General features: G+C 40.0%; 1 protein-coding gene across 1 annotated transcript in view; it reads right to left on the bottom strand.

The window, feature by feature from the left end:
- Positions 1-20552, bottom strand: part of COL13A1 (collagen type XIII alpha 1 chain) — a 250216-nt gene that overhangs the window by 198916 nt on the left and 30748 nt on the right. The window contains exon 4 of the mRNA XM_073596695.1: positions 2820-2870. Within this exon, the coding sequence (XP_073452796.1) occupies positions 2820-2870 (51 nt within the window). The remainder of the gene's footprint in view (positions 1-2819; positions 2871-20552) is intronic.

The following is a 20552-nucleotide window of genomic DNA, read 5'->3' as shown; positions in this document are numbered from 1 at the left end:
CCCAATAGCAAGCTGCTTGCTATGGAAGCACTGGCGCATGCTCGCTCCTGAGCCCAGCTGTATGCATCCATAAGACCCCTGCCCCTTGTTCTCTCCTCATTGGCCCACTGGCTTTGATTGACAGCAGTGGGAGCCAATGGTTCCCACTGCTGTGTCTACCAATGAGGAGAGAGAGACCTGGGATAGCCAAGGCTCCTGTGCACATAGCTGGATCGAGAGGAGTCTCAGGTATTAGGGATGGCTGTGGGGGGAACAGCACACAGAAGGTTTTTTACCCTCATGCATAGAATGCCTTTACAACCACTTTTAAATTAATCTTTAACAAATGCGTCCAGATACATTTTGAAGAGTATAACTTCAAAGACAGAATTATATTTCTCAAAAAGCAACAACACGGTCAGTTTAATTAAAATGTATATATTTTGTAGATGCTGGATAATTAAACCACTAGGCGCTTTACTGGCAAGATTTCTGAACTGGGTTCCTGGGTCTGCACACCCACTAAGGTCGTTATGAGGAATCCCAATCTACCTGTTAGATTTTCCATTTATATCACATTCTGAAGAATGCAACAGGATATCATATAACATGCAAAGGTGGACCAGAACACCCACAACTCCCACATGGACAGGAAACTATGATAAAAACATATAATAAACAAAGGGCTGTCTTGGCCCACCATGCTCCATTTATAACTAAAATTTCACTTTTGGAATCACTGGTCCGTTACCAACCCTAAAATGTTATGAAGCTAACTGGTCAAATGAAAGGCTCTCATCAAATATAGTCAGCATTGTATGTGGGACTGCAAGGAATGTAGTCCCCATTCACAGGCCTAGGGAATAGGTGAGGGTATTTATGTAGTGTAGCCTCTCTTTAATCCAAAAATAAATAGTGTATATAGTCAGTGACATCAAGCTCATATTTTCATGCTACTTTTCCATCTTCTACTACACCTCTGAGAATAAATGTCTACATTCAAAATAGCAGACAGTTTGTTGTGGACTTCATTTCTTTGGTTTCATGTACTGTCCCTGAGCATGTGCAACTGCTTAAGGCGAGGAGAGGCAGCCAACTTCCCTATAGGGAAATCACTGTTCCTTTTGTACTAACAACGCTGTTAACTATGTCACAGCCCACACACTGTCCAAGGTTGCTGTTAAACAGTGGACACAAAAAGAATACTTAGCAAGATGTTTATTGTGACTTGTGGTGTCTTACCATCTGCATTCCTTGAAAAAGCCTATATTACAAAACTAGGGATCTTGTCCTACATTAGGTAGAGTTGTTAAAACTTGAAAAGACGTTGTACAAATACATCTGACTACATTGTTCTATGCCAAAGGTTAAAGAAGAACTCCAAGCCAAACAAAAACTATGGTTTCTTATGTCAAAGCTTTTTAGATCTCTATATAACCTATCATCAATTTTGTCTACAGTTCTTAAGGCTGGGAAACCTACTTGTATACTGACTAGCTGATCTTCCAGACTAGACAACCCTTATTATTTTTACACAGGATTTATATAGCACCAACAGTTTGCACCGCACTTTACAATGGAAATGTAGACAACAGAGTTGTAAAACAATTCTATTAAAAATGGTTCAGAGGTCCCTGTTTGGGCAAGTCATACAAAATGTAATAACTGCATTGGGATTAGTTAATAGAGAAAGTAAAATTATAGTTGCTAGGTAGATGCTGGATAGGCCTCCCTGTAGAAATGAATTCTTAGGCAACTCACTAAAGGTGGACAGATAACTGTACATGTTAGAATAGGGAGTTCCAGGGAAGGAGAGAGGCTATGGAGAAGTTCGGGAGGTGAGCATGGGAAGAGGTGAAAAGGGAGCTAGACCAGGAAGTCTTGGGCGAAGTGAAGAGGATGGTTTGGGTGATATTTGTAGATGAGGTTGGTGATGTAGCTGGGGGCAGAGTTGTGGATGGCTTTGTATATTGTTGCTCATATTTTGAATTTTATTCATTGGGCAAGCAAAAGCCAGTGGATGGAATGGCAGATAGGGTTAGCGGACACCGAATGGTTAGTAAGCTGGATGAATCTGACAGCAGTAATAATGATAGACGGAAGAGGGACTGAAGCCTTATTTAGGATTATTGCCAGACAGTTTGACAGTTATCACATGATGAGAATGAGAAATAACCCCTTACATTTTGGGTATGTTCAAATGTGTATGAGGACAGGCGTGTGGACACCATGTATGGCAAGTCATTTGTTATTTTAGCTAAAATTGCATTTGGGTTGTTTAATGTGGTTAGCTCATATGCAAGTAGTACTTAGTGTTCTTTTTTATGATAATCCTCTTCTCCCAGTAATTTGTTAAAAATAAGTTGAATCGTGAAACCTCAGCTGTTTCATTTAGGTAGACATCTCATTTCTCACCAGTGATTACACAGTACGACATGCTTACTGGAAAGGTTGCATAAAATTTACATAATGACAATTTAAGCCACCAAAAACACTGCTATATATATTTATACAGTAAAAATAGCACCTACCGACTAAAGTAGAACATTGTAATTATTTCGGTTATCTATTCTATATTCATGCCATGTTGATGCAAACCAAAATTTAAAAATATGCAAACAAAGACATATAATGTGACACTGTAATGCCTATGAATAATGTTTTGCATCTACAGAAGAAAAAAAGTAGAAATAACCTATAATTAAAATAGCATACAGCGCTCCCTATCCTTGAATAACAGAAACTGGGAATTAAATGATCAGAATGTTGTTCTGGTTGCCTAAAATCTCTGATAATATTATAAAATATGTATTATTGATTTTAACAGTTGAGACACTTACAGGAGGGCCACGGGGTCCTATGACAGACATGCCCGGTTCTCCTGGAGCGCCCTGCAGAAAGACAGTAGATAGAAAAGAAAGGAATGAGAAAAATATAGAGAAGGAGGAAAGTCACAAAGAGCAAGAAGCATATCTGAAGATAGTATGTGAAATAATATTTAAAATGGTGCAAGGAGTAAAATCCTACTTATAAAGGATTGTTTCCAATGGTTAGTCAATCAACCTCTCTATTGGGGGTGATTTACTAAAACTGGTGCACATAGAATCTGCTACTGCTGTGCAAAGTACCCAATCACCTTACAGGTTTTATTGTCAAAGCCTAATTGAACATGAAGAAGTTAGAAGCTGATTGGTTACTATGGACAGCTGCACCAGATTCTTTGTGCACCAGTTTTAGTAATTCTCCCCCTATGTGTCCTGGTGACCATTATCACTGGAACAGAGAGTGATATGAAATTTTTCCTCACTATAGAGACATTTCCTCTTGCTTTCTGCCTTGTCTTTTCCTTATCTCCCTAGTAGAACATACAGAGCAAGAACAAGGAAAAAAACCCTTCTCTGCTCTATCCAAAGTTATAAAAAAATGGTAAAAAACAGACTTGGTAAACCATTTGTTAATTGTTCAAGGTCAGGGAGTAATGTAATAAAGGAACAGAGTTATAATCATTTTTTAGAAAAAATCCTGCCTATTTTAAATCTTCTTTGCTTACAAATGAGAATTTATAGTATACATACAGTAGCTTCACTTACTTACTCAGCTCAGTCTCTACTCCCTTTGTAAATCAACTCCATCAAATTAAGCTTCCATTGGGGATACCAAACAGACACTAACAATAAGGATATAGTATTTTCTTTAAAATGATTCAGAATTAAATTTTAGTGTTTCTGCACAGCTGACTCAGTATAACCATTGGTAGTACTTTGAAATCACCTGCTGTATATCAAAAACTGAATGATTATGAGTGAATGGTAGTCTGCTTTTTTCACTCAAGTTATTAGATCTCCCTTGTGTATAACCAACTTAATTATGGCAAAGAACAGGTCAATTTTTCAACAGTTGCATCAAAGATTAAGTGGATCTAAGTGATCTAAGTGTTTCAAGTGATGAAAATATGTAGCACCAGTTCATATAACAACATTTTAAAAAGGTCAATTCTAACATACTGCCTACATTTGATAAACAGTTTTTTTTCATTCCTTGCAGTTTTACCCCTGCATGGCTTGTATAACAGACAAAAACAAGTTAGCGTTGCAAGGTAACATCATGGAATACATGTTTAAAAAGAAACAAGATGCAGTGTTTTACAGAAAAAAATAAAATAAAATTGTGATTTACTATTGTCATGATGACCAGAGTTTTAAACATGAATCGTCAGACATCTGCACAAAACAATTTGTGGAGGAACCATGAATTATTTGTACTTTGACTGCAGATGTTTAGCAACATCAGACATCTGGTCACAATAGTTAAAGTGAACCTAGACTCCACTTTAAAATTTTAAAAGTAAAAGTCCAGTCTATGAGCATTCTCCATAAAAGTCCTTTCCAGTCTCTCCACCTTTATTAGTTAGAAATGTTTCTTATGTGCTACTCTCTGATTCAGTTTCACTTTGTTACTGGAGCCTGACTGTCCCTGGCTTTGTGGCTATAAACTATGGTTCCCCATCCAATAACACTGTCTTTACTGGCCACTAAAGCAGTGCCATTGGACAGTGGAATGGCAGTTGGCAGAGCTTTGCCATTTTAGTGACTTTCCTAACTTTTAAAAGTGATGGTAGAGATTTTATGGTGACTACTCTTGGAAAAGACTTAAAAAAATGTATAAAACAGAGTACATTTTCACTTTAAGCTGAACTCCAGGCAACTTTTTTCCCTAGGCGGTGGGGCTGTGCCCACACTACATGGGTTAACTGCTCATTTTTGTCTAGGGGCCTGGAGAGCTGAGATATATTCATCCAATCCTCCAATCCTCTCAGTGCAAGACTCCTCCCCCCCCCCCACGGTCTAGCGGTCTTGTGCGGTGGAATGTTGTTGACCTCATCACGCTCATAGACCAGCTCTGGACATGAAGATGTCAGGAACAGTCCACCACTGGAAGCTGTTTTCCAAAGGATCAAAGGATCAGGTGAGTATAGGCTCTATATCCACCCCTACACAAAACAAGCAGTTAACCAATGTAGTGCAAGCACAGCCCCACTTCGTAGGGAAACATTTTTGAGCCTTAAGGTTGTATTCTGGAATACATAATTCTATAAAAGCTAGGCAGAAATAGATTGCCAAATTCTATCTATACAGTGTACAAAACCAACATTAGATATCCAATTCCTTCACAGCTTCTCGGGATAAATGTAGTTAAATAGTTTAATTATATTGAAACTCCAAAAGCATCAATAGCCTGATGTATTTTAAGCTGGTAAAAAATGTATTTTTATTTATTAAATATCTTGCCTTAAACATCATGCTCCCAACTACTTAATAGTAAAATACAAACCTCCTTGACAGTTGCCAGCAAACAACAACATACAGGGGGTCCCCGGGTTACAAACAAGTTAGGGACTGTAGGTTTGTTCTTAAGTTGAATCTGTTTGTAAGTCGGAACAGGTACATTTTTTAAGTGTAGCTCCAGCCAAAAAAACTATTTTTAAGCTTTTTGGCTAGCATAGGGAAGGGTTAACACCCCTGTGACATTTGTTTTGCTGTCTGTGCCCCTGTTCAGAAGATTTCACCTCACTTTCTGTCCTAATGACAATTGGATTTTGAAAATTTTGGGTTGTTGTGGAAACAAGCCTTGGTGATGAAGCATCAGTGGAGGTACCTTTTCCTCATAATAGCTCTTACAGGAGTGAATTTCCCTTCCTAGGGGGAGATTTCCTCTCACTTCCTGTTGTCTCCCTCCGTTTGTAAGTAGGAGTCGTTTGTAAGTCGGATGTTTGTAACTAGGGGACCCCTGTACTTTACAAGCCAAAATTGCCATTAGGGTAATACATTGAGAACAAAAGATAACCTTTCTGCTATGCTTAAATGTGTTTTATTTTTTTTTAGATTGGCTACCCTAGCTTGTTACTGCACATAAATCAACGACATGCACCATATTTATTTACATATTTCTTTTGGAACCTAACTGTATATTTGCATAACCTCTTGAATTGGCTCAGCGGAATGAGCCATCAGGCTGTATGCACTCCTTTGCAGTTCTTCCTAGCTGTATGTCCTCTCTTCCATTTAACATACATTATTTTCCACAGGGCAAAATATCATTAAAGTGGACTTTGCAGTTAAAAGCAAAGCCTGCCTATAATGTCTGGGCCCCTTCCCCCTAAATAAGCCACTAGTTCTAGTACATGCATAAGGTACTCATAAAGAAAAAAGTTAGATTTTATTACTCAATTTACACTCTTCTACTTAGGCAAGAGTCACATTACTAAAACACAACTGTGTAAAATCACTTGCGCAAAAGATAAGTGGTACTAAGCTGGGTTGCTGCTGGTCTTAAAAAGTCTATGAACTCATCCACCATTGTAATATGCGCTTACCCTACCAGGTAAATAATAATAAAGTATAAATCTAAACAAGCAATACATATCATATCATGCATATTAAACTAATGTGAAGATGCCTTTAAACAAAACAAAGGCCCCTTCACATGAATTTAATAAGCATACCAAGTTTGGAGTTGGCACTTTTTGCTGAACTTTATGCACTTTAATGTTTTCATATGCACTTTATTTGTTATTGCATTGCACTTTATTGACACATTTGGATATATGATAATTTAGTAGGGTAAGAGCAGCTCTTGTTTACAATAATGAGAGTGACATCACACTTCTTCTGGAAATATCCTTGGGAATACATTGTAGCCTAAAGCTCAGTAGTGATTGCGCTTAGAATGGACTGGAGTGTGTTATTGCAAGATTTGGCCTGTTATGCAATGTCCAGGCATGTTCCTGGAAGGGAGGTAACATTAATGCCCAGCCACGTGGTTAATGGAGGTGAGGTAAATAAAAATTAAATCTTTTCCTTTAAAGGTGTCTTTTGCTCATACTAATAGTACATTTTACAGAGGGATTGAGCCCAGACAATTTGAGCAGACCCTGCATTGTACCACAAGGTCCACTTTAATTTGTCTAATTCACCAATAGACATAGAGATACTGTTTGGCCTCCAAAGATTTGTACTGTATAAAAGGTTTAGTAACACAGTTGATGAAGCACTGATGTGCTACATCCCACAAAATCCAGGCTGCATCATCCTTTACTAGAATGCCTGCATCATACTGCCAAAAAGCGGGTTTGTAATTTAACTTTTTGATTTGCTATGGGTTTACATTAGACACTCTCACTGCAGGAAAAAGAGAAAAATTGTTTATGGGAATTGAGTGTATGAGACTGCCAACATCCTTAAAACATGAAGAGAGGAAACATGCAACAAATGCATCAGGGGCCACCCCCTTGGACTTTAAAGGCAGAAATAGGAGTAATGGAGTAGATAAAAGGCAGCTTTTATTGAGTACACAATATGTAATAAATTTTATAGACATGAACAGTGACATTAAAATATACAAAGTATACCAATGAACCAGTTAATACATAGATACATATATCAAACCTAAAGCTAATAATCCAGGCACTGCCAGAGTCAAGCTGAGATCAGTCCATGAAGATTTGTAGCATACATCCCGACATGTTTCGGAAATGTATTGGTATACATTTTTCCTTCATCAGGGGTAATTTACATTTGTGTGACTTTATCTTTATCTGCAACGTAGATACAGTTACATAGTATTTGTACTACAATACATAAAAGGCAAGTGGTTTTACATAGTGAGCTAAACGTTTTTTTAGGCTTAAAGGTACTTACATACAGGGTTCATTGAAGGACATGGGGAAATAGTAAAAACAATTGTGAGGATTCCACGTTGGCTAAGAGAGACCGCACGGACAACATAGGTGGACAGACATGCAATTCTGGGCCAGCCACTGATTCACATCCACAGGAGACACCCTGATGGCTACACCAGAAGAAAGATAATACTGTCGCAACCAGTGTGCATGTGGCAGCAAAACAAAGGCGTATATTGCCCAGAATTGCCTGTAAATCGAGTAGTACATTAGAACTTCTCAATTACAGGCAATTCTGGGCAATATACACCTTTGTTTAATCTATGTATTAACTGGTTCATTAGTATACTGTCATGGTTATGCAATAGTTTGTCGATCAGCTCACCTGTCTCCATGTGTTCATCTCTAGAGACCAGCTGACCCTCACCTGACTGCTTTTGTAACCTCTCCTCTAAGCATGGCCCCACCCCAGGCCCTATCAGGGAACCCTATATTAACCTGGGCACTGCAAGCCAGCAGTGCTGATCAACCATTGTGTGTTAGCCTCCGTATGTACTTGCTGTGTTTCCTACATCTGATTCCTGTTACCGAATTTGGCCTGTTCTTAACTATTCCTGTCTGCTCGTGACCCTGACCTTTGGCATGTCCCCGACCATCCCTGTTTGCCTGTGACCCTGAACCTTGGTGTGAACTCTGTTGTCCTTGTCTGCTTGTGGCCCCGACCTTGGCTTGTCTCTTACTTCCTTGTGGTTCCAGCCTGCTGCCTCCTTCCCCTTCTCCTGTAGTCTACCATGAGCGTGAGCTGTGAGACCCTGGGGGCCGCGACCTGGAGCCAGACTGCAGCGCAGTCCATCCTTACCATTAAAGGCTCTGGTGAACACCTGCTGGCTCTTAGACTCCGCGCCCTGGGGAATTTATGCTCTAGCTCCCAGTGGGATCTGTGTCAGTGATCCAGTAGACCTGCTTCCTGAACCTCCCAGAGTTCAATCCGCAGCAGTCAGCCGTAGGGTCCACTACCTTGCGGTGCACTCCTGATCCCAACGGGGTGCATCTGTCACCCAGCCTCTAGGTGACCTGACATATACTTTGTATATTTTAATGTCACTGTTCATGTCTATAAAATTTATTACATATTGTGTACTCAAGAATAGTGGCACTCTGCTGCCTTTTACCTACTCCATTACTTCTATTTCTGCCTTTAAAGTCCAAGGGGGCGGCCCCTGCTGCACTTGTTGCATGTTTCCCTGTCTTCACTGCAGGAAAATGGTTCTGCACTTTGAAGGATCTGCAGCCAATTCAGGTGAGATTTGGTAAGCATGTGACTCAAGTAAGTCATAACACCATCTACTGTACATGGTTGCGTAACAGGCAAAAATGCTGGAAAACCGGAAGCATTATAGGGAACAAGGTTCTACACATGGGGCTGAAAAGCCCCCCACTGTAATCTGGTAGTGGTTAAGACCTGCACGCTAACTATTGATACTCGCTGTTCAGAATAAACCTGTCCTCAGGGAAAATTATATGAAGAAGCCTGGCCATCAATAGCAGGCCCCATAAGGTGCTTTAACATACCTCTGGCTTACAGAACTGATTCTGCATTGAACTGAGTCCCCCAAACTAATGTTGCATGCACATATGTTTCTCCGAGTCCAGTAAAAAATGTTTATTGCTATTTTGAATAGAATGGAGAAAGGTCGGAGCCCCTGCCAGGCTTCTATTGCTATCTGTATCTTCACTTCACTCAGAGGAGATCTGCCCTCACTTCCCAAGACAAAAACAAAAACATATTTTTAATCGGTGAATGGTTATTTTCTGTTCCAGCGACAACCGCACCTCTCATTTCTTTTATGGACAATAACAGGGACAAGGAATGAGAAGACATAAATAAAAAGAATCTTTGACTCTTCTCTAACCAAACTAAAAAAAAAATCTGACTGGCATTAGGCTTTAAGATCCAAGTTTAGGAAAAAATTGTAATTGCATACATATACCTTGGATTTGGAGCACATGATGTAAGCTGGAGCTCTGATTGCACAAACCACAGCTAAATACCAGAACTATACCCTGATATTACCAATCACGTATAGGGACCCTGCCATAAGCTTATGTGTCCCTAGTTACAGGTAGAAGCTAGTGTCAGATGAAAATGACATGGAGACCTCCATGCTCAGCTCTTTAAGGTTTCTGTGATTGCTTGTATGGGGCCTGATGACCAGTACCTAATGGGAGGCTGCTTCTGCAGTATCAATAGAGCTATATAAATGATCCATTGTAAGTAGGAGGCCGCTACTGATTAACGTGGGGCCACCAACTAGATGTTCTTAAATGATTAATTTGAAACTGGGAAGACTAACACAGAGCATCATCAACTTTGATATTACTAGGGGGCTGCTACTAGAAAACTTAAAGTCGCCAACCACCCTGTTGCTGATCTAAGAACGTCTGATATGTTTTTGCTTTTTTGGATATTCTGTATTCCTAACCCTCTCTCCCTAGACATCCAAGTCAATAAATAAAAAAAAAAAAAAAAGACTGAAGGCTTAGAAGTCTGTCTGATTGTCAGGAGGGTTAGTGAGTGTCTGGGTGCAGCCACAGTGCAGGTCACTGGCAGGGAAAACAGGAGAGCCCATTAAAATCCAGCAGCTCCTCTGGGGGTCATTGCTACACGTGCGATCCTTTTTAAAGACAATTTCATTTTACAGTTGTTTAGTAAAGCACAAGAAAACACTGCGACTCTCAGATCAGCCAGTGTGGTTATTGTTTCTGTATATAGAACCATTAACAGAGCTCTAACCAGAAAGAATTTACTACCATCCAGCCAATGTAAGGCACAAAAGAGTCCACCATGTGCTATAGCATTTATCTGCATATCAATGCAACAAGCTGCAGAACATTTATGGTGCATCTCCTGGAATGTCTATATGATTGGGTGAGAATGCTGAACAAGTACAGAACACAGATTCTTTCCTAGACCCTGTGGCAACATGTGCACAGTGTGGACTATCGCAGTCAATCAGAACATCTGACAGTACTTCCATGGGATGTAAACTAATGCTCACTCAATGGCAGTCAATGACAAGGGTCACATCTGTAATCTCTCATACATCTTCATTCTGGCACTAAGAAACCTGGAAACAGAGCTGCCTATATACACAGAGAGGCATTCTGCAGACATAGACGTGGAAGACATCATCAGGATGTGGTTTCACAGATTTATTGTCTAAGACAAACCGTACTGCTTTTGATTTACGTGAAAGCAATAACACCACATGTCAGTTTTCTTGTGGCTTAAGTAGATTACAATACTGGGTCCAAAACAAGCCTAAGGCACAAAATTATTTTGTTTAGTGAATAAACCAGCGCATCTGCCTTTCTATAGTCTATTAGCATGGTATGGCATCATATTATGTCTGTTATTATAGGTTCTTTTAATATTAATAGTCATGTTACAGCATCCTGCTATATCATGTTTTGTATACTGTAACGCCTGGAAAACAATTTGTGACTGAGCGTGTTTATAAGAAATCAGTTCAATTACTGTGGTCTGTAATTGCAGTTTTAAGTTCATTACTCCTTCTCTGGCATCTTCATAGTGAGGACATTTCTGCAGACGGCAAATGAAAATATAATTTTTTATTTGATTGTGAGCTTCAGAAAACAAAGCATATTTTCTGCATATACTGTATGGGCAAGTGAGCCATGCTATACTTACCGTTTTTCCTGCAATTTTTATGGTGTATTATAAGGCATATGTATAACCATATGTATTACAGATATGTGAGAAATCTAGTATAGACAGATACTGCTCATGCTATTATTATTATGAAAAAACTGTTTACAAAGTGCACCTATTAACCACAAATTCCAGCACTCCTCTCCTACATGTAAAAATCATAATTTTTTGCTAGAAAATTTCTCAGAACCCTCAAACATTATATATATATATATATATATATATATATATATATATATATATTAGCAGACACACTAGGGAATAAAATGGCGGTCATTGCAACTTTTTATGTCACACGGTATTTGCGCAGTAATTTTTCAAACGCGTTTTTTTGGGAAAAAAACATTTTCATGAATAAAAGAAAAAAAACGGTAAAGTTAGCCCAGTTTTTGTGTATAATGTGACAGATAATGTTACGCCGAATAAACAGATACCTCACATGTCATGCTTTAAAATGCTTTAAAATTGCGCACAGTCATGGTATGGCGCCAAACTTCGGTACTTATAAATATCTATAGACGGTGCTTTAAAGTTTTTTACAGGTTGCATGTTTAGAGTTACAGAGGAGGTCTAGTGCTAGAATTATTGCTCTTGCTTTAATGTTCGCGGTGATACCTCACATGTGTCGTTTGAATGTTGTTTACATATGCGGGCGTGACCTACATATGCGTTCTGCGTGCAAGCTCACGGGGACGGGAGCGCTTTAATTGTTTATCTTTTTTTATTGTTTGTTTTATTTAATTTTTTTTTTTTACACTTTCCCTAAATTTATTTATTTTTGATCACTTTTATACCTATTACAAGGAATGTAAACATCCCTTGTAATAGGAATAGTGCGAGACAGGTCCTTAGGTCTTTTAGACCCCACATCTCTCCTCCAGGCTGGAAAGCATCAAATCAAAAAAGAAAAGAACGATCTGATGCTTTCCAGCCGAGTCCCAGGCTTTGTTTAGTTCCAGTGGCCTGGACGTGACGTCATAACATCACACCCGGGCCTCCGAGAGTCATAGAGATTGCCAGAGACCATCTGTCCCTCGGTTTTCTGTATGGCTTCCTTCTGTTGCCCGGCGGATTCCTTCTCAGGGTCCCCAATTGCACGGGAGCCTGGAGAAGCACCGGAGGGCAGCGGGGGAATGTCCCCTATCGTCGCCGGTAAGAACTATCAAGCCGAACAGCCTCTATGATTGTTCTAATGGTGTAGGGAATCGCCGGCTGAAAAAAACGATATCTGGATGATGCCTGCAGCTGTAGATATCACCAGTGAAAGCCCAGGAAGCCATATGACATTCGGCAGTATGGAAGTGGTTAAATAAATATATACATATATTTGTATACACACACATACAGATATATTTTTTTATTAACCTGAAGCTAAATTCTAGACAAATGCAGAAAAATGCCTATTAATGCAGTTGGAGCTTACAAATAGGGCTAAAGATTCACTCCTTACCCCCATATATACTGTATACTCTAGTTTATTTAACTGGTGTTGTTACATGGGAGGAAGAGGAGTGAGTCACACATTCTTCCATACTTAGAAGTACTGGATATTTTCTTCTTTCCCACAAATCAACGGAGTCTCGGGAGTGAAGGAATGGTGACTATATATTCAATTTATAACATAGAGTAGATACTGATATTTGCTTCTAAAGATGCCCTGTGGGAGGGGCAAAATATGTTAGGTGGGGACTTCCCTTGACGTCACATCCGGCTGGGGGAAACAGCATTCGGGTCCGACATTTATGAAATGGATATCCATCATTGAACCCTGCCACTATACCAGAAGAGCGGAGGAGGATTGAGGAATATAAAGCTCAAGATCAGGATATTCTCTTAAAAGTGCATAGTGAGTGACTTAATGTTTAGAGTCAACAATTGTAGGTGAGTGAGGGAACACAGGTGGGAAGCACAGCACTGTGGTTCCTGCACAGTGGAAAGTATCTACACGTTTGCACTTTATTTTAAGAACTGCATTAATTTGAACTTGGATTGGACTCTATATACACATATAGTTAATTTATATATTATATTATTATAGTATACAGTATATTTATAGTACTTTTATAGTTGTATAAGTATGTAGCAGAATCTCCCACCTCTTCCAGTCTAATGAGAACCTTTGAGGCCACAGACCGCTGACATCCTTTAATATGTAGTGGGTTGTGAGGCATAGTGGGTGCAAAGGTGGTAAAAGTCATTGGGCGCCAAACACTTTAGATGCAAAAAAGGTTTTATTACTTTAACAGTCCTTTTATATTTTGCAGGGGAAATCGGGTTGGGGCCAGGACACCCTTAAGTAGTTCCAGTTTCAATAGGCAGACTCCGAGGATTCAATAGGAGGACAGCCGTACAGGGAAAGACCCCAGCAAGATGCCACTTCTGCACATGCAGGTTTGCAGTCCCCTATGGCTACAATACTTAACAGTTCCTAATTCAAACGTAACAGTTCTCTCAGCTTTACTACAACTTCTACTTGTAGTTCTTCAGCCCCTTGAGCTCCTGGTCTCTCACCAGACCCTCTGATTCACTAACTCTGAATCCCATGAGCTCCTCAAGGCTTTTGCGGTGGTATCTCCCTCAAGCGTCACCCATGCTTCCCTGCTGGGTCCCTAGCTTGGCACTTCGGATACCTTTCAAGCTTCACCCCCACTGACCGGCTCGGTCCCTGGCTTGACACGTATGGCTGCTCTGCAACCGTCACCTCCGCTGGTTGGATCCCTGACTTGATCACCGCCTGAAGTTTCCCGATTCTCCACCGTGCCCGTTCGGTGGGAATACTGCTCTGGTACTTGCTTCAGTTACTCACTGTGGTCCCTGGTAAAGGTGGTTGGTACTTTAGTGGTGACAGCTTCCCTTCTAGCTCCAACCACGACAGGTTCTACGGCTGGCAGAACCGTCACTTTTGGTTGGACTGCAAGCCGCAGTCCCAACCCTGCGCTGCCCTCTTACTTCTGGATAGGCCCTCACACAGCCTGGCAGCTAGATACCCCCGGGATAGGCCCAATCTCTGGCTTAGCAGCCTGGGGCAGATGACACACGTCCACCCAGAGGGCAGTCTGGGAGGCACAGAACACAGATCACCTGACCCGAATATATAGGCTCTCCCAGCAGGCCAAGGGATTCAAGAAAACCCCTGCCCATTGGCTGAGATACCCCGTATACCCATAACCTGACCTTGAGTTGTCCTTCTCATATCTAGTACCACCAAGTGCCCGGCCACCTAGTGGTAGAAGAGAAAAGTACAACAAGGCCAAACTTAGGGAGAAATCAATGGATCTCTAACAAATTAACTATGGTAGCTACCCCTGACAAGGAATTTGATAAGGAGCTTCCTGACTAAACCATAGGGCGCTACAAGTATTACATATTTAAGGAAGGACAGTGCCGGGAATTTGTGTATTCTCATCTCTGGAGGAGTTTGTCCTCTGCCGTCCCAGAGAAAACTTGATATCATTTATTATTTTTTTTGCTCACTATTTAATTGTTTTTATGCACGTTCATTGTATTCACTACAAGAGTGACCACATACGTGGATATATAGTAAATAATTAAATACATAAAAAATGCCAATTAAGGCAGTTGAAGCTTACAAATAGAGCTAAAGATTCACTCCTCACCCCCATGTATATAGTTTATTTAACTGGTGCTGTGACATGAGAGGAAGAGGAGTGAGTCACACATTTTCCCATACTTAGAAGTACTGGATATTTTCTTCTTTCCCACAAATCAATGGAGTGTCTGGAGTGAAGGAAAGGTGACTATAGAACCAATTTATAACAGGAAGCGGATATTGATATTTGCTGTTTGTTATACTCTGCAGTATTACTCAATACTATGGACTACATTTCGTAGCCCTTTCATAAATGCAGGCCATGGTACTGAGCTGCAGAACTTCATGGAGTTCCCTCTGCGTATGGGGGAGAACTGGTCAAGGGATTTTAACAGGTCACACGACATTGCTCTCCCTCCGGATTTTTTTTTTTTTACATCTTCCATTAATTTTATTGCACTCTGTCAGCTTCAAAGTCCCAAAGCAAGCGGAGTTCAGTGCACATTTGTCCAGCTGTGTTTTATAAATGTGGGGGGGGGGGGTATTTTTAAAGCAGCAGAATGGCCATGGTCCTACCATACTGCTGTTTTTTTCGTTCCTAAATAATATACCTGCCTATGTCTGACTGAAGAAGTTTTGTCAGCTACAGGCATGAAACCACTCTAAACCAGAACCTTTCAATCAAATAAAAAACATTTATACGTTTGTAGGCTGCTTCTCATTTTCTACATGTGTCAAAACATGTTAGTGTTCAACAACATTCATCAATGCCAGTAAGAGGGTGAACTGGGCCTTGTTCCTGAGGTTTTTTCTGTAATAACATTTCTTTCCAGGAAGTCAGAATGATTTCATTGAGTTGTGCATCATATCTAGAGGGATAAAATGACTATAGCTCTGTCACAATACCATGATAATCCACTGAGGCATCAGTGTGGACATTTAAATGTAAATACAGCCTAAAGGCAGGTATTTCTTGGGTTAAAGAATACAGCCTATCACTGCAAAGCATGTCACGCATCAGTGATGTTAATAGTATTTATTGAACTGACATACAAAATATTTCTTCTTTTTTTTTATAATAGCTTCATACATTGTGTGCCTGTGCAAGCATATTAGTGGAAGCGTGCTCTGTCCTTCCTAAATAAACACATTTAAGTGATTTAAGCATAATCTGGTATTGTAAGTGATTTGCTTGCCTTCTGGTGAAACAAAAACCTAATGGCTTAACAGGACCTAGGGATATATCTTCACAAAATCCCTCTTAAGCCATCCTTTAGTGCAGTAATGCAGCGATGTTGCAAGAGGTGTAAGATGGTCCTCTCCAAAACCAGACACAGGTTATCAGGGTTTCCTTATTATAGGTCAGGAAGTAACAAATTCAAGGAATTAAAAACATGTGACAGCCTGAACAGTTGGGTTAAAGGCATTCCAATACCTAGAAATGAAAGCACTTGCAAATAATTGCTATAATTGATATAATAAGTAAAGTCTACAACTATAAGAATCTGGATTTGCACAGCTTATGTTTCTTAGCACTCTGGAGACATATTTTAAAGGACCTGAGTGCTTGGTCAAGATTAAAGATGTCCAGTGTAATTTAGACATTTGTACCTAGTCACTGTCTTCATGAGAACATAAAAAACACAGCTATGTTGGTCTATTTAGAAGTTCAAACAATAATGATTACTTGCTTAATCACTTCAATACCAGGCACTTTCCCCCCTTCCTGCCCAGGACAATTTTCAGCTTTCAGCGCTGTCACACTTTGAATGACAATTGCACGGTCATGTAACAATGTACCCAAATTAAATTTATATCATTTTCTTCCCACAAATAGAGCTTTCTTTTGGTGGTATTTGATCATCACTGAGGTTTTTAGTTTTTGCTAAACAAACTAAAAAATACTGACATTTTTGAAAAAAAAAAGTTTTTCTTTGTTTCTGTTATAAAAATGTGTTTTCTTCTTCACTGACGGGCACTGATGAGGCAGCACTGATGGGAACTGACGAGTTGGCACTGATGAGGAGGCACTGATATGTAGAATTGATGGGCACTGATAGGCAGCACTAATATGCAGCACTGATGGGCACTGATAGGCAGAACTAATGGGCAATGATAAAAGAGTCGCCGATCAGCTCTCCCTGTCAGCACAAACCGAGGAAAGCCATTTGCCAGCACTTCCTGGTTCACGCTGTGATCAGCTGTGATTGGTCACAGCTGATCACATAGTAAGGAGCAAGGAGCCTCCGCCAGAGGCTCCTTACTACAATCGGAGATGCAGTGTGTCAGAGTGACAAAAAGCACCACTGATCGCCATGCTGCGCGCACACATGCTGGTGCGCTGGCATGTTATCCTGTTGGACGTCATATGACACCCAGTCAGGATAACTGAACCACCACCTGGCCGTCATTCTGCTTCAGGCCGGGCAGGAAGTGGTTAAAAAGTGTTTTATCTGATTTTCTGATAGATATGTTCTTAATTCTTATATGTCTCTCATTTCAAGAGACCGTCCCTCCTTTGAAACCAAATCCCTCTGTCCCTCTTTCCTCCTCAGTTGTCCCTCTTTTTGGTCTGATGTATAGCTCTAAAAAAAAAGATGTATTTTAAATATCAAAATAGTTTTACTTCAATTTTTCAAGTTTTAATCTAACCTCTTAAATCTTGTATTTCTTATTTGGAAAAGCTGGTAAAATGGAAAAAATGTGGTGATAAAAAGCACTTGTGGATTTAGGCAATCATTTTGTGAATTTGAATTCTTCATGGTCAGAGTAACTAAGGGCATTGAAGGGGTTGTGTCTTTTGCCTACATACTTTGCACTAATGAGTGTCCCTCTTTTACTTTTCTTTTGCATCTCAGAAAGTTGAGACGTGGGTACATTTTCCCTTGACTGTGATCCTTGTACAGCAGTGTTTAGCATATACAGGGGGTCTTGTAGATCACAATACCTATCTATTGGCAGAACTACTGCCATACCAGTCACCACTGTTGGTTTGGAGTACTCCTCTTACCAGAAGCCTTTTTCACAGTCTCAGCCAAGCACTGTCTGTAACACAGAAAATGTAACTGATGTTGCCTGTCATAGCCCTACTTGGATGCAGCCTGTGTCACCAATACATTCAGTATAACAGGTGTATTGCCATAACCTTGGAGGTTTTGTTTGCCCTAACTTGTGCATTCTGAGGTTCTCTGTTGTTATCATTTAATTATTTATACAGAATATTGCCTATATATAAAAAAAAAAAATTGTTAAAAGATCAGCTACAATTTTAACCACAACAACAACTAGCACAAGACTAGATGATAAATAAGTAGTTAATATACATCAATTTTAACATCTTTAAGTGTTTACAGATTTACATATCTGAATCGTAGCTGTGTACATATTCATGCTGCTGTACTGCTATAGATCAAAACAAATAAACCATTTTTCGGACATTATAATAATCATTTGGTAACTAGAGAGAACCCAACAAATCAAGCCTTGGGCACCATTATTTTGCTTTGTTTTCATATTTTGCAAATATATATTTTTTATCAGCTTCATAATTTGAAGGATATTTCAGTTTATATAGTATATAGTGCCTAGTCAACTACATCAAAGACTTAAAAAATCAGTAGAGGTTACTGGTCCAATGGACCAATTTAATCAAAATATGCAATAGATTACAGCATGACTTTCGATAACTGGACGCTCTGGGGGCATGTAAATGTGTTTATAGTGTTATGTTAGCAGTCTTTAGCAACAAACTGTAATTCTCTGATTCAGCATTTCCTTTAAAAGGGAAATGATCCATCCATCACAGTCATGCGGTAAAATGATGAGACAGCTAGAGAGAATAACTACAATAGAATTGGTGGTTTGTCAAATGAGCTTTCCACAGGCAAATTTCTTGTGCTGTATCATCATCATCAGTGAGAGATCTGCCTGCTTTATAGCCAGCCCAAAAGATCAGAACGTTGCAAATGCAATTTCTTAGCTCTTTTGGTTTACCTTTCAAAGTTAAAGTACAACTATGGGCAAAATGAAAAAATGACATATTATACAGTCTGCCACTTGCATTAACACATCAGTTTTTGATTTATAGTTCACCTGTTGATTCTCCAAGTAGATCTGTTATTGTTTTGTTTCCTGTAAGAGGGTGACATTGCTATTGCTTTTGCAGTGAAATCACACAACACTGTTGTCACCCCACGGGACAGGGTAGGCTTAGATGGACATGTCGTTTTAAACTGACTTTACATTGGATACCAAATATTACAACCTTTTAAAGCAGTTCCATCAACAGGTTTTTTTTTTTTTTAATAAAGGAAAAAAGTCTCAGCCCTATGTATAAACGCTGACTGATGTACCCTTGTCAGTGTTAAGTGGTTTGTTCCAACTCCTGTAACTGAAACAGGACAGTTTGATCTGATAATAGAAGTGGAAAGAATAAAGGATCTACAGGCAAAATAATAATATGGGTGGAATTCAGAAAAACAAAACCTGCTATGTCAATGCTAGTGACCAATTGCATCATACACTATATTACCAAAAATATTGGGATACCTGCCTTTACACGCACATGAACTTTAATAGCATCCCAGTCTTAGTCCGTAGGGTTCAATAATGAGTTGGCCCTCCCTTTGCAGCTATAACAGCTTCAACTCTTCTGGGAAGGCTGTCCACAAGGTTTAGGAGTGTGTCTATGGGAATGTTTGACCATTCTTCCAGAAGCGCATTTGTGATGTCAGGCACTGATGTGGATGAGAAGGCCTGGCTCGCAGTCTCCGCTCTAATTCACCCAAAGGTGTTCTATCGGGTTGAGGTCAGGACTGTGCAGGCCAGTCAAGTTTTTCCACCCCAAACTCGCTCATCCATGTCTTTATGGATCTTGCCTTGTGCAAGGAACAGGAAGGGGCTAACCCCAAACTGTTCCCACAAAGTTGGAATCATGAAATTGTCCAAAATATCTTGGTGTGCTGGCGCCTTAAGAGTTCCCTTCACTGGAACTAAGGGGCCAAGCCCAACACCTGAAAAACAACCCCACACCATAATCCCCCCTCCACCAAATGATTTGGACCAGTCCACAAAGCAAGGTCCATAAAGATATGGATGAGCGAGTTTGGGGTGGTGGAACTTGACTGACCTGCACAGAGTCCTGACCTCAACCCGATAGAACACCTTTGGGATGAATTACAATGGAGACTGCAAACCAGGCCTTCTTGTCCAACATCAGTGCCTCACAAATGCTCTTCTAGAAGAATGGTCAAACATTCCCAAAGACACACTCCTAAACCTTGTAGACAGCCTTCTCAGAAGAGCTGAAGCTGTTATAGCTGCAAAGGGTGGGCCAACTGAATATTGAACCCTACAGACTAAGGCTGGGATGCCATTAAAGTTCATGTAAAGGCAGGCGTCCCAATACTTTTGACAAGATAGTGTATATGTATTTTTTTTTGCCTATAGTTCCATTTTAAATGATATATGTATATCGATTGTATTGTCAGAAAATGTACATGGAGGTGCAATACAAGCAGACAGGTTGTGCATCACAGATGGGGTTGTCTTATTTCTTGAGCGTTGTGAGCGTATTGAGCTGTCTGCCTTAATAACCAGTCAATCTGCGCTGC

This window comes from Aquarana catesbeiana, linkage group LG08, assembly GCF_042186555.1.
Source record: "Aquarana catesbeiana isolate 2022-GZ linkage group LG08, ASM4218655v1, whole genome shotgun sequence".
Classification (NCBI taxonomy): Eukaryota; Metazoa; Chordata; class Amphibia; order Anura; family Ranidae; genus Aquarana; species Aquarana catesbeiana.
Note: the sequence above shows the minus strand (reverse complement) of the source record. Positions and strands in the feature narration are given on the sequence as shown.